This window comes from Drosophila guanche, unplaced genomic scaffold, assembly GCF_900245975.1.
Source record: "Drosophila guanche unplaced genomic scaffold, DGUA_6, whole genome shotgun sequence".
NCBI classification, from domain to species: Eukaryota; Metazoa; Arthropoda; class Insecta; order Diptera; family Drosophilidae; genus Drosophila; species Drosophila guanche.
The window spans coordinates 665149-677979 of record NW_022995751.1 but is presented as its reverse complement, the minus strand read 5'-3'; the positions used below and the strand labels follow the sequence as shown (position 1 = coordinate 677979).

Genomic DNA, 12831 nt, shown 5'->3' with positions numbered 1-12831 from the left:
AATTAATATTGAGAGATATGCTGGAGACGATGCTACTTGGGTTTAGTTTCGTTTTTCCATTTTATCGGTTTCGATTTCGGTTTCGTTTTCGTTCTGTAAGTTTTCCTGACAGTTTAAGGGTCTTTTGGTCTTTGGTTTTTGGTGTGACGCTCAATTAAGACTGATTAGATTTTGCCCAGAAATTCAGTGTGGTGCTTGGGCACAGCCCTTGGACTTGCCCTTATCGTTTTTGGTCATGCCTATTCCGCTATTACCCGATAAGGGAAAACCATTCCCATGCCCCTGACTCCGTCTCTGACTCTGCCTTTGGCCATTCCTTCAATCAATTTTCCTAGGCAACGTGCGTGGTCTTTGGGCCCATGAGAATTTATTGCCTTATGGGGCGCTTGGCTTGGGTTCTCTCTCTGGGCCCTTGATTATTTATAGGCTTCTCACTTGGCCTTTCAATCAATTGAAATCCTCGGCAAAAAGAAATCAACGGCTCCACGTTCGCGACTATTAATAACTGATTTTATTTGCCATGCCACAGGGGGATCTATGCATCTATCTGAATGCCTTACTTGGCATTCATTCTGCTTCCTTCCACGTCCTCCTCCATTAGTCTCCCCTTAATTGCGGGCCTTCAGTCAGGCGCACGTCCTCTAGGATGGGATGGGATAGGCCGAAGATGGAGTCTATAGTCCATGGAGAACTATTAATTGCCATCAGTCAGCGGCATGCTAATAAACCCTTTAGGTACCCTTTGGAGGATGTAAGCGTGACACGAATGAAGGAATTTCTATGTTGTAGAGGAGCCAAAGGGGAGATCCACCTCAAGGCTATGAGTGCATCACGCAACCATCTCTACATTCAAAGACCTACAGAGATTGTGTCGGAAAGCCATCTTCGAATGTTTTCCGCTGTTTGCATTTTGAAATCTAAGCTGAGAACTGGAACCGGCTTCTTGCCAGACATCTCAAGACACGCTCCAGCGTCAATTACTTTTCGCATTTGTGCGCATTTGGAGCACATTTATTTTAATCTCACCTGTGTCTTCCTCCCTGCGCCTTGTCTCTGTCCCTGCTGGCCTCTCGATCTCTGTGTGATGGATGCATCTGTGGTGCTGCAGAGACGGTGCTGCCGCATGCCCCTCGGGCAGCCCTTCAATTATGGCCAACCCTTTGTGTCAGCGACTGTTAGAGCAGGGATCAAGTAACCAAAACAGGACTCCAGACACGACTCTTCTAATTAGCCGTTGTTGTTTATTTAATTTCAAGCTTAATAACGACAACGACAACGACAACGGGCCACAGCAACAGTCACAGCCACAGAATATTGAGTGGCGAGTAGAAAATAGAGGTACACAGGTACAGCTTCAGGGTAGAGAGTGTTGTGTGGAGTGCATTTGCATTTGCATTTACATCTGTGCTGCTGTTTCCCCTCCCAGTACCCCACTTGATGGCCAGACACACTTTACTCGTGTAAAAGCCAAAGACGCAGACAGGGGACAGAGACAGAAGAGACAGAGACAGAGACAGAGAGCTGCTCTGAAGTCGTAAGTAAGCTAATTTATTTCAGTGCTCAAGTTGTGCAAACATTTTGCGAATTCAAATTTGTTTAACAGGTTGTCCGGCCAAGCTATTGGCAGGCAGCTGGAAATTGATGAATGAGAGGCAAGGTTAAGGTAAGCAAAGAGTTGCAGATGGAAAGAGAGAATGAGAGATGCAGAAATTAATGAAAGAACTTGTCAAAAGATAAGAAAGGAGACTTTGGAGGGTGGGGAACCAGGCAGGTGACCACATAACTATTCCCTTACCACAGCAGCTTCTCCAACAACATCTCTTTGACAGCTTTTCCGCTATATCAAATATGAGTTTTCCATGGGCCTCTTTTCAAAACAAAAACCCAAAACCCAACGAAGTAGAAAAACTTTCGCTTTCTGTTGTGTGTTCAAAGGTATTTTATCTCGGCATTCGACACTTGAGTTGAAGTTGAGGTTGCGTTGCGTTGCGTTGCGTTTGCGTTTGGCCAGATATTCACTTCTTCACGTATTATCTAACAATTGGTGGCAGTGGCAGTGGCAGGCAGAGTCATGTGCTACCAACCTAACGAACCAACCAACCTCTCGCCCCGTCCACACTCCTTATCATTTTTGCCGAAGCAAACATGTCGGCCAAATGGATTAGAGACAGAGAGAGACACACACAGTGCACACGGAAAATTATGGCCGAGACAGTGTCGATAATGAGAAAAATACAACCATAAGTACACGTCGCTCAGGTGTGTGTGTGTGTCTGTGAGTGTCTCTTGGCCTTTGGCACCTTAGCTCACTCTTTCTGTCTCTTTTTGCATTGCCACTTTCCCGCTGGCCATGCAGAAACGTGAGACAAATGCACTGCCCGCGGGCCAAACTGTTGATAAGAGGCATGCGATAAGAGGCACAGCCCCTGTACTGTGTCACTCCCTGCTGCCATGTAAACATGATGGGAATACATCAGCAAATACTCGTATGTGGGAGGAGTGAGGATTGTCCAACAATGGGGAATGCCCAGCTTGAAGTGCTTTTTCTTGAGATTCAAATGGTGAATATTGTTAACAGAAAGTGTAACTATTATCTATCGTAACAGTATGAAGAAAACAAGTTTCCAGTACGAGCAAACCCTTCTCTCTCTCTGTCTCTCTGCAAACGAAGTTCTTTCTGCCATTCTGGCAATTCTTTTTAGAAGGGTTCTTTAAAGGTATCTCTACAGTCGGGGAATGTTAAGTATTTCTCTTTCCTATTTGTTCTTTTGTGTGAGTATCTATGGGATACGAATGCGCATTGTTTGCCCAACTCTCAGCAGAGAGAGGAGAGTGCAGAGTACGTGCACAAGTTTACATTGTGAAATATGAATATGTCAGGGCACGTCCAGGACCTCACTCACACCTCACTGCAAAACAGAGAGAAAGACAGAGAGAAAAATAATGGAAACTGACTTGACTAATTGGTCTACGAACCGGAGACGGAGACGGTCCTTCAAAAGTCGTAGAACCCAGGTGCAACATTGAGGCTGAGGTCGAGTCTGGGCGAGACTGTATTGTTCCGAGTGTTTACAGTGATTAAACAATTGCAAATTGGCCTTAAAGGCAAACTGATAATTTGCACCACATTTGCTCTCTGTACTCAGTACTCTCTGAGTCTTTAGTTAATGGCCCCCCCCAGCCACACCGGAAATGTGTTATGGAATGAGCTTGTCATCGTTTATGGCCAAGAGAGAGAGAGAGAGAGAGGCAGCATTACTGTGGGGGGAGTCTTCTTCTCTCTCTCTAGATAAGGAATGGAGGCAAAACTGGTCGTAAGCTCCATCAGAGCAGAGCAATAAAACTTATATTGTGGCTCGTAAGTGGGCTAGGCCATCATCGCAGTTGGCAGTCACCAGTGTGCAGTGATTTCAGAGTGTTTCAGCCTGCGGTTATTCGCTCCTCACATCACAACACAACACATCACATCCAATGGCTCGGACAAGACACTTAATGGGCCCATTTACACCAAACTTACGGATGGGCTACTGGAGTTCGCCTGGCGGCGAATGAATTGCAATGATTTGAATTGGCTTTTTGGATGGGAAAAGTGCATGAGCTCAAGCGATGATTGAATAACTTACAAGAGATTCATTTACTGCTGCGATACTGCCAATTATTCATCACTTCTCAGAAGAAACTCCACTGATCTGATCTGAGCTGATCCCCTCTTTAAGATGTCATTTCCTCTTCATCCGTCAAGCCAACCTCTTGTCATCTCACTTTCGTTCATTAACCATCTCTTTGCGTGGGCCAATGCCGCAGAAGTAGGCTTATAAATAGAGCCCCGAAACAGTAATCCATCATAAGTCGCCTAACGAACGATAAAAGTGACTTAGATACTCCATCCATTTCCATTCAGGGTTCAAGGCAGCCAACACACACATTTCACGTGGGAGAAGAGATCTTCTTCAGCAAGAAAGAGGGAACAAAACTGGTTAGAGGAAAGAATTGGATGCGGAACTTCAGGCCGTAACAAAAGCCATAAGCAAACTCCAATCATACCTCTTGCATGAGTCACGTCCGGGGTATTCCTCACTTCAGACCTAATCTCAAAGTCAACTTAATGACTTCTTCCACGACTCCGAGACCCAACAACACCCAAAGCAAAGTCTTGAACAGAAAATAAATCTTGTAAAATGCTGTCGAGAAGGCTGATTGAATGAATGGTATGGAATGAATCTCTTCAAAAAATTGCTTGAGTTTAAATGTTTTTTTCCTTAATTTTCGTTGTTTTGTGCATATTTTATTTTGGGTTTCTCTTTTGGTTTTTTTATGCTTTTCGAATTCTTTCCTATGCAATCATTTTAATTGGCACTTGCAGTGCCTTGGGGGGGACATTTCTTTGTGTTTATTATTTAATGTTTTACTGAACACAAAATTCTGTGTTGCTTATCAAATGATTGATCTTTTGTTTTGTTATTGGCTTTCAAATATCGTTAATGTCTAGGGTTCGGCGTCTCGTACTTCTACACTCATCTCGTTGCATGTGAAAAAATCCATTATGAAACACACACTCCAAGCCATAAAAATAAGTGTACAACAAAACTATTCGTACTCATACTGCAACAACAACACAAAAATGTTTTACAGACACGCTTCAAAATTGATTTTAGCCCGGTTGTTGTTTCCGTTGATTCATCGAACGGGTCTCTCCCTCTCTATATAGAGGTATACAATGTATTTAGTTTTCTCGATTTCTCGTTGAGGGAAGTAAATTTTTGCAACGTTTTTGCGTATTTCACTTGAAATTTTGCTGCGAAGGTCGGCAATACTTTTGTGTATAGATTTCGTTTTTATTTGTTCTTTAATATTTAAAAGTAAACAATTTGGGTATTTTCCTTTGTTATTGGACCTCGTTTTACTTCTTTGCGTTCGGGTTTATTATTTTGCACAGAAGTTACTTAAGTTAATTGAAATTGGCATGTGTTTGCACTGATGGGTCGGGTTTGTTTTGTGAGTCATTTCCCTTACGGTTGGGCAACATCTTACGTTCCACTTTTGTGGTTAATTTGCATTTTTCGGGGAAGAATTGGCACGAGAAAAGTTCCCTTTTTTCCATGGGAAGTACTGAAAGTTGCACAATATCTCCCTCTCGCTTGATCAATCTATTCCTTAACTCTACTTGAACCCAAACATCTATGATTTGCTTGATCAACCTTAAGAATCTATAAGAAAATTCACGTATATCTAGTATAAAGATCAAAAGCTAAAGCAAGAGAGCATGAGAGCGACTTGCCCGCCCCAGAGTTGAGCAATAAGAATGCAAATTGAATGAGAAAGACTTGGGGCGTGTTGCCGTCTATTGAAGGAATGCGAAATGCAATTGACTTTTGCATCCCCATTGTTAAAGGGTGGAGCTGAAGCATGTTCGAATGGGTGGATGGATTGTGTGGTGATTGTGTGGATCAATTGCACTTTCATTGACTCGCTTACAGCTCAGTGGTCCGTACAATGCCTGTCTGACATGTGGCTGAGATGCGGAGGAGATGCTAAATTTGATTTCGTGCACTTGTCAATGCAATTTAGCATCAATGGCAAAAACGGCTTTCGACCCAGTCTCGCTGCCTCTCTATCTCTCCATCTCTCGGATCTGTCGGATCTCTCAGGAACGTGTTTCTCTCCGATTGAGTTGGCCCGCTTTTTAAGTTTTATTGTCACACCGAGTCTTATACAGATTGTTTTTTTATATTTTTTATGTATTTTTTGCACACAACTTGACGAAATGTGACGAAAAGGCCGCCGCCGCCACATGTGAGCCGCGAGAGCAGTAAACATTTTGTTTATTTTTATATTTTTGCTGAAAAGGAAACCAGTTCAACGCGACATATGGCGTTTTATTATAAACCAACGAAAATATTTTCTACCCAAAACTGGCCGCAAAAGAAGTTGTTGCTGCCACAGAAAACCTTTTAATCAGTCATAGCCTTCGACCAAGTCCAAAGTTTGCTCACAAGCGAACCTTGAAGGAAAGTGACGCACTCAGGTGTTAAAAATAGATGAATGGCTTAGCAGGTTGAACATTACAAAGGGGGGTTTACGAGGTGCGAAATCTATAAGCACAGAAATGGCAAAGTAGAGTGAACTCAGCACATGACACGTGATATGTTGGAACAGTTGCTTCAAAGATTTACTTTACTAATTGAATTTTGTACTATCAGCAAAACTCTGACAGGAAATCCCATATTAAGCTGTTTCAAAAGTGTTCTCCATTGAGCAAAAATCTATAATTCTCTCTTTACATTCGCCTGTGTGATAAAACCTGTAAAGATACCCAACTTTGAAATGTTTCTCACCGCAATTCTTGGAGAGGTTTCTTTGCCATTAAGAACCCCTCCTGGGCTACGCTACTCCAAGTCATTCCCTTCTATTTTTCAATTTCGTCAAATTCTGTTAATTAAAATTGACAAAAAATATTATCTGCCACGCAAGCAAGCGCTTGACTTTGGACTATAACCACTTATCAGCTCTCCAGGGGTTGGGTTATCACTCGGACGAACTGTCATTGCCAAAAAAAAAAGCGAGGAAAGAAAACTGCTCCAATTTTGTGTAGCAAAATATTGCCAAGACATGGCCATTGATTGGCATCGAGTACGCGTATACCCTCCAGGGTAACAGGCCCCTCTAATGCGGTTAATGGACTCTCTTGGAGCGCCAAAAAGCAAATTGTCATCATTGTCAGGTCTCTGAGTCGTGGACCGGCGTAACCAACGAGGTTTTGTGTGGTTTGTGAGTTTTTGAGTGCTCATTAAGCTGTTTGTTGGCGGCTTCTTCGCTTTCTGACTTGATTATTTATGGGCCACAGCGAAATGTGCAAAAAATAAAGAGAAGAGGATAAAGATAAAGAATGTTGGAATTGAGTAATTGAATGATCTTTTGGCATGGATCAGTGCCACTCGGCAATTTCTCAAAGAACACTCGTGCATAAATAACCAAAAATGAAGTTTGCTTTGCCGAATACTCGAATGTGTTGCTGCTTGTGCGAATTAAAGCCTCGTCTGGGGCCACAGCTATGGGCCATTTGGTGGAGCCATTAAAAACAATATATGGCCGGGCAACTCTTTCACTGTTCGAAATTCGGAGCCAGAAATGAAAGGAAATAAACAGATACAGAGCCCAAAGGCAAAAATTACTTTAATTAAATTTACTTGACTCTTTTCGTTGATTTATGACAGCATTTATGGCCACAGCCCTGGACAGAAAGCATTTGCATGGGTCGGAAATCTAGGAATGGGATCTACCTCTTTTCGGTTCCGTTTCTCGTCGGATAGACAAGAAAAATGCACTAAGCAAACCAATTACAGTCACTCTCGAACAAACAAATAAACCTCTGTCAAGAAACCCCTGCCTTGGCCATTGGCTTAAGCCTAATTTTTCCTAACCCACACAAACAGAAATTTGATTTTTGTTTGCTTCGAACGGGCATTGGGGAACCGCAGGCGGAACTTCAATCTTCCAATTCTCATCTTTAAATATTTGCCCCTTCAATTAGCGTGGTGTTAAAAGAGTGCGAGATAGCAGTGAAGAAAGCAACGAAATTACGGCGACAACCCTGGCGCTCAAAACCCAACAAACATTTGTATTGTTTGCTTTCCTTTGCCTTTACATCGTTCAAGTGTCACACTGTGATGTCAGACGCTGAACTTCAAGTGCGCTCATTTTCCTTTTTGACATTTGAACGCGCTTCCATCGCGCTTTCCAAATTGAAAAGTAGAATAGCCTCCGACTCCGCCTCCGTTCGTGGCCTGGTGAAACGGGTTTCGAAACGTACCTCCACTTACCCACAGACATACGAGTATCAAACGCTGAAACCCCGAGTTGAAAGTTCACTCGCGATTGTACGCTCGATATTGTAATCGCTTCGCTTGCCGATCACAGCACTCTCTCTCGCGCTTTAACTGCCGTGTCCCTGCCCCACTTGCTAAGCACAATATCCGCCGAAGCTCATATTAGTCGTAGCAGTGGAAGAGGTATAGTACGATAGTGGAAGGTACGGTACAAAGAGAGCGGGGGAGAACTCAAGAGTGGAGTAGGGTAGACACAAGTAAGAACGGTAAAGGGTTTGGGCACAGCGACGAAGGGATACCCAGTACTGCATAGGGAACTCCTGAAGTGAGTCAATAACATAGTGCAAATTAGTGAAACTAATACTAAGAAAGGTTCCATTGCTTTTTATACTATAAGATAGCAAAAATTCTATATTTTGACAGTAATAATTTGTAATATCGGACATATAAAACGCTTACACTTAAACGTACTGAGCATACCTCTTTGCCACAGGGTACCATAAATGGTAAAGGAGGAAGGAGCAGTCACGGCTTTTGTCGCTGCAGCGCTTTGGCTGCGGCTGCAGCTTTGAGTTCGAGTTCAAAACGGTTCGTTTTGGATTTCTTTACGAAATTAAAAGCACACAACGCTTAACCCGCGACCACAAATACAAAGTCACAAGCAGAGAGAGAGAGACACACACGAACACATGTACAGCAATTACACATGGACGCTGGCATTCATTGAGAAGAAGAAAAGCAAAGTAAACCTTTGCCCCCCCCACTCCCCAACAGGCAACACTCGTGGTCAGCGATTTAGAGACAATAGAAAAAAAAAGGCAAGCTGGAAAGTGTTTCATTTCAAGTGATTAAATCCGATTGCAGGAATGTTAATGTTCGTGCAGATGATTAATGTTCCCCTGCCATAAAGTTGTTTACTGGCCCAAATGGCCAGCAGGATGTTGAAGTTTTGTTGATTGAAATCAGTTCAAGGGAGTGCTAGGGAAATGATCAACAAATGTCTGATTCCAATCTCTCTTAGAAGTTGCTTGCTCACATCCTCCGAGAGATTTCATCAACTCTAGACAACTTCCCCCGCCTGTGTGGATCTATCTGGGATATCTCTCTCTACTCCACTGTTAGAGGCAAACCAAATAAACCGAAAAATCAACCCAAGTTGACCTGAAATTCCAGCTAAACTAATGAAGCGAGCGCCGCATGGGCTGAGGCAACACACAAAAAATTGGCATTGTTTTTGCCTGCTTGTTGTTGTCTTTCTTCTCGTTTGGTCTTTGCAGTTTTTTCTGCAGTTCTTTTGTATTCCATTCCCCAAAACATTTTGCTACCTAAAAAGAGAGAAATATTTATATGTGTGCTGTGTTTGTGTGCGTAAAAGCTAAAGATCAGCAAACGACGAAATTCTTATGAATGATGGAAGTTTTTTGGGTATGGCAAGGTAGTGGCAGTGGCAGTTAGATCGTGGCGAGGAGGGACAGGGGGAACAGAGACGGCACACAGGGTCAGTGGCTGCTGCTGGTCAAGCCCCGCCCGCGAGAACGTCTTTGAAATTCCATTGAAATTGTTGCCTTGCTTGCGGCTTCTCTTAGATGTGAAAAAAACGCAGCATAAATCGCCTCATTCCTCGGATAAAACTGGAGTATCTTTTTTTCTTAATTGTTTCATTTTTGTTCGTTGATTTATTTGCAGAAACTTTATGCCAAGGCCATATATGATAATTATGCAGACAGCCCCGACGAGCTGCCCTTCAAGAAGGGGGACATCCTCACCGTCATCGAACAGGACACGGAGGGCATCCAGGGATGGTGGCTCTGTGCGCTAAAGAACCGACAGGTGAGTGGAATATTCAGAGAGGGATCTTGAGAGAAGGAGAGAGAAACCCAAATCAAGTCAAAACATTTTTGGGGCCGAGCCGAGCGCCGAGCCATCAAGAGCTAACAGGGAAACGCCTTCTTTTTCATGTTTTCATTTACTTTTCGTTCCTTTTCTTGTTCTTAAATTACGAGTATCCGTTGGCTTGTTCTGTGTCTGGGTTCTGTCTGCATTTGTAATTAAGCAATCCGAAGGCATTTGCATAACTTTTTCCATTTCCATTTTTCCCATTCCGCCTCCCATTAGGGAATAAAAAACAAAAAACTCATTTAAAATTTTAATTTAATTTCTGTAATTGTTTCAACGCTTCATCATCGCTGGCACGTGGCCCAATTGATGGCGTTGCATGCGGGAGCTGCCACATACCCCCGAGAGGCTGTGCGCATATAAATTACACATCTTCTTTGGCACTTTAATTGTGTCTGCAGCCTGTTATAATAATCATCATCATCAAAATGATGGTCTGGCCTCCTAATGCCTGAAAAGGGGGTTGTGAGCATTGCCAGACAGTCCACAGATTACAGATTACCAAAGTGCATACAGCATTATCTTGCCACACAGCAAATGCCACACAGAAATTGTGGGGCATACAACATTATCTTGTGTGGAGTGGATAAAGAGGTCGAAGTTGTTTGCTTCGTTTCGCCTCGACTCGCTTAGATTTCGATGGTAAACAAAGTGGAAACCGAAGTGATACAACTTTTCCAAGGAAATTCCTATGGGCAGATAATATAAAGACTTGAATTGCGATATGAAAGAGTTCACTCTCAGAAAGGGGAAGTACCTGAAAATAGTGCCCAGATATTTCCCATTTCTGCTATTTCTTTCGCCATAACCCCCAGTAACCTCTGCTTCGAGCAAACTTTCTAAACCAAATCTCATTTATCAATGGCAAATTCAAACCTTCTTCTGTTGGCAAGCCCTTTCCCACCGCAAACTTCAACCTTAATTTTGCGAACGAACTTGTTAATGATCTCTAATCTAATCTCCCACTCGTTCGGCTTGCCCCGAGGCAACCTTGAACCGCTGCCTCCTGTGGCTGATTAACCCCACCAACTAGCAGCTAATCCGCAGCCCGCACTGAACAGAAACAACTTTTCAAACTTCAGATCACAAAAATGATCGCAAATTTTGAAATTTCTGCACGTCGTTCGGCGGCAATTTTTAATTAACAACTCAATTGGCGCCGCCACCAGCTAGAAAAACAACAACCCATTGGCCGAGTGGGGCGGAACGGCTGATGATGATGGTGTCAAAACATATATCAAAATGGAAATCAAAATTGGCAGGCAAGCGTTATAGATACAGATACTATGTATGTAGTATATGCCACGGTCCATTGCTGGCCGCCAATTGTTTCTAATTAAAAAGTAGCTGCAACTTTTTAATGGAAACAATTAACCCAAAAACAGACAATTGAGTGCCTGCCGACAACAGAGTAGCTGTGGAAAATACACAAAAAATAATGTTATAAATAAAAATCAACTTTTGGCATAAATTTCGATCGCGAAAACACACATGTTGACAAGACTTTGTGGTACACTTTGATGTTGCCCCCAAGGCAGCAACAGCATCCAGCAGCCAGCAACCAGCAACCAGCAACCATACAGCAATGGGAACATTTTTTTTTTGGAGAACATCTCACACCACAGATCGGTGTCGGAAAATTGCATTAAACATGTGGGACAGCAATGATCTGCAACAGATCTTAAATAGAATGGCGAGGAATGCGTCTGGCAATTAAAAACAAGCGAAAAATGTTTCCAATATGTTTTCCTTAGTCTTTTTTTTACAATATATATTTTTCATTAATAATTCATTCAGCATTGAGCTGATTAAAAAGCAATCAAAAGCAATTGAGATCATTGAGAACAATGGGGCTTGAGAACTTGAGAATTGGGAATGCAAAAATACTTAAAAATTCCATGCGGTTTCCATCTCCTCACTTTCATAGTTTTTAGCAATTTTCTTGGCTTTTCTTTGGCTTTCCCAACGCGTTGCCTTGATCGAGTTTCCCTAACCAAATGCTTATATGAATTATTTGTTGTTGTTTTTGTTGCAATTTTCACTAAATTTCTCTCTATTTTCAGGGTCTATGCCCCGGCAACCGGTTACGCATTTTGAACTCGTACGATTCGGGCTGCTTCTCGCCATCGCCGGCCAGCTCCCCGATACCCTCGCTGGCAGCCAGCACCGCGACGCTAAACAGCTCCATCTGCTCCGCGGAGATCTATGAGAATGGGTCCATCATCAGTGCAGCTTCATCGTCAGGTGGTGGGGTGACAAATGGCCAAGGAACGACGAATGGCCAGGAATCGTCAACTGCCACGCAGGGACGTGGCGCGAGACGATCGTGGCATGTATCACCGAACAAGGTAAATATTTGTTCCCCAGCAAATCCTGGTTGCCGTTCCAGTTGGTTTGTCAATTTCTTAATTTTCCGCTTCGTCGGCCACTCTCTGGAAGTCTCCGGGAGTCTGGGATCTCTTAATTGATTTCGTTTCTTTCTGCAACATTTACATACATCCTCCTGTTGCTTCTCTTCTCGTCTCCCGGTGGCTACTGAATTATGATATTTGTCGGGAAAGTGAAAGAAAGTCATTGCTGTGGCTCCTTCGGTCCATCATTACGCTTTGAGGGGTCCATCGTTCATCGTTCATCCTCCATGCCCCACACTCGATGCTCCATCCTCCACACTCTCCTTTCAACTCTCCTCTCCTCACGTCAACTGCGTGTCGTAATTGTGCAATTAATAAGAGTTGCAAGCAGTCGATCCTCGGTTGCAAGTTGAGGCTGTGCTGCGCCTCGTGACTGACTGTGCCTCTCGTGCTCGTGGGGCAGCAGCACTCTGGGGGCTCTGGCTGCAGCTGCTGTCCAACGGGTTTCCCCCCCACTTTGCAGTCGGTCTTGTAATTTGCCAATTTGTCAGCTGGACATGCGTTTTATTTGCATTTCTTTCACTTTGATTTGGTTTGATTTGGAAATTAAAGGAAACGAACAATTTGCCATCGGAAGAGCACATCGCAAGATCAATAGAGAAAGATCTCATAAATGATGCCAGGAGACTGAACAGATTGATGGGGAAAGAGGTGGATGGATACTTTTGGATAGATGCAAAGATAAACCTACAAAGTTG

The 12831-nt window shown here is 43.2% G+C and overlaps 1 protein-coding gene across 2 annotated transcripts in view; it reads left to right on the top strand.

Moving 5' to 3' along the window:
- The window catches only part of LOC117586875 (breast cancer anti-estrogen resistance protein 1), a 35750-nt gene that overhangs the window by 15733 nt on the left and 7186 nt on the right, over positions 1-12831 (top strand). For both annotated transcript variants that reach the window (XM_034277173.1, XM_034277174.1), the window contains exons 2-3: positions 9513-9656; positions 11786-12070. In XM_034277173.1, coding sequence (XP_034133064.1) covers positions 9513-9656; positions 11786-12070 — 429 coding nt within the window. The remainder of the gene's footprint in view (positions 1-9512; positions 9657-11785; positions 12071-12831) is intronic.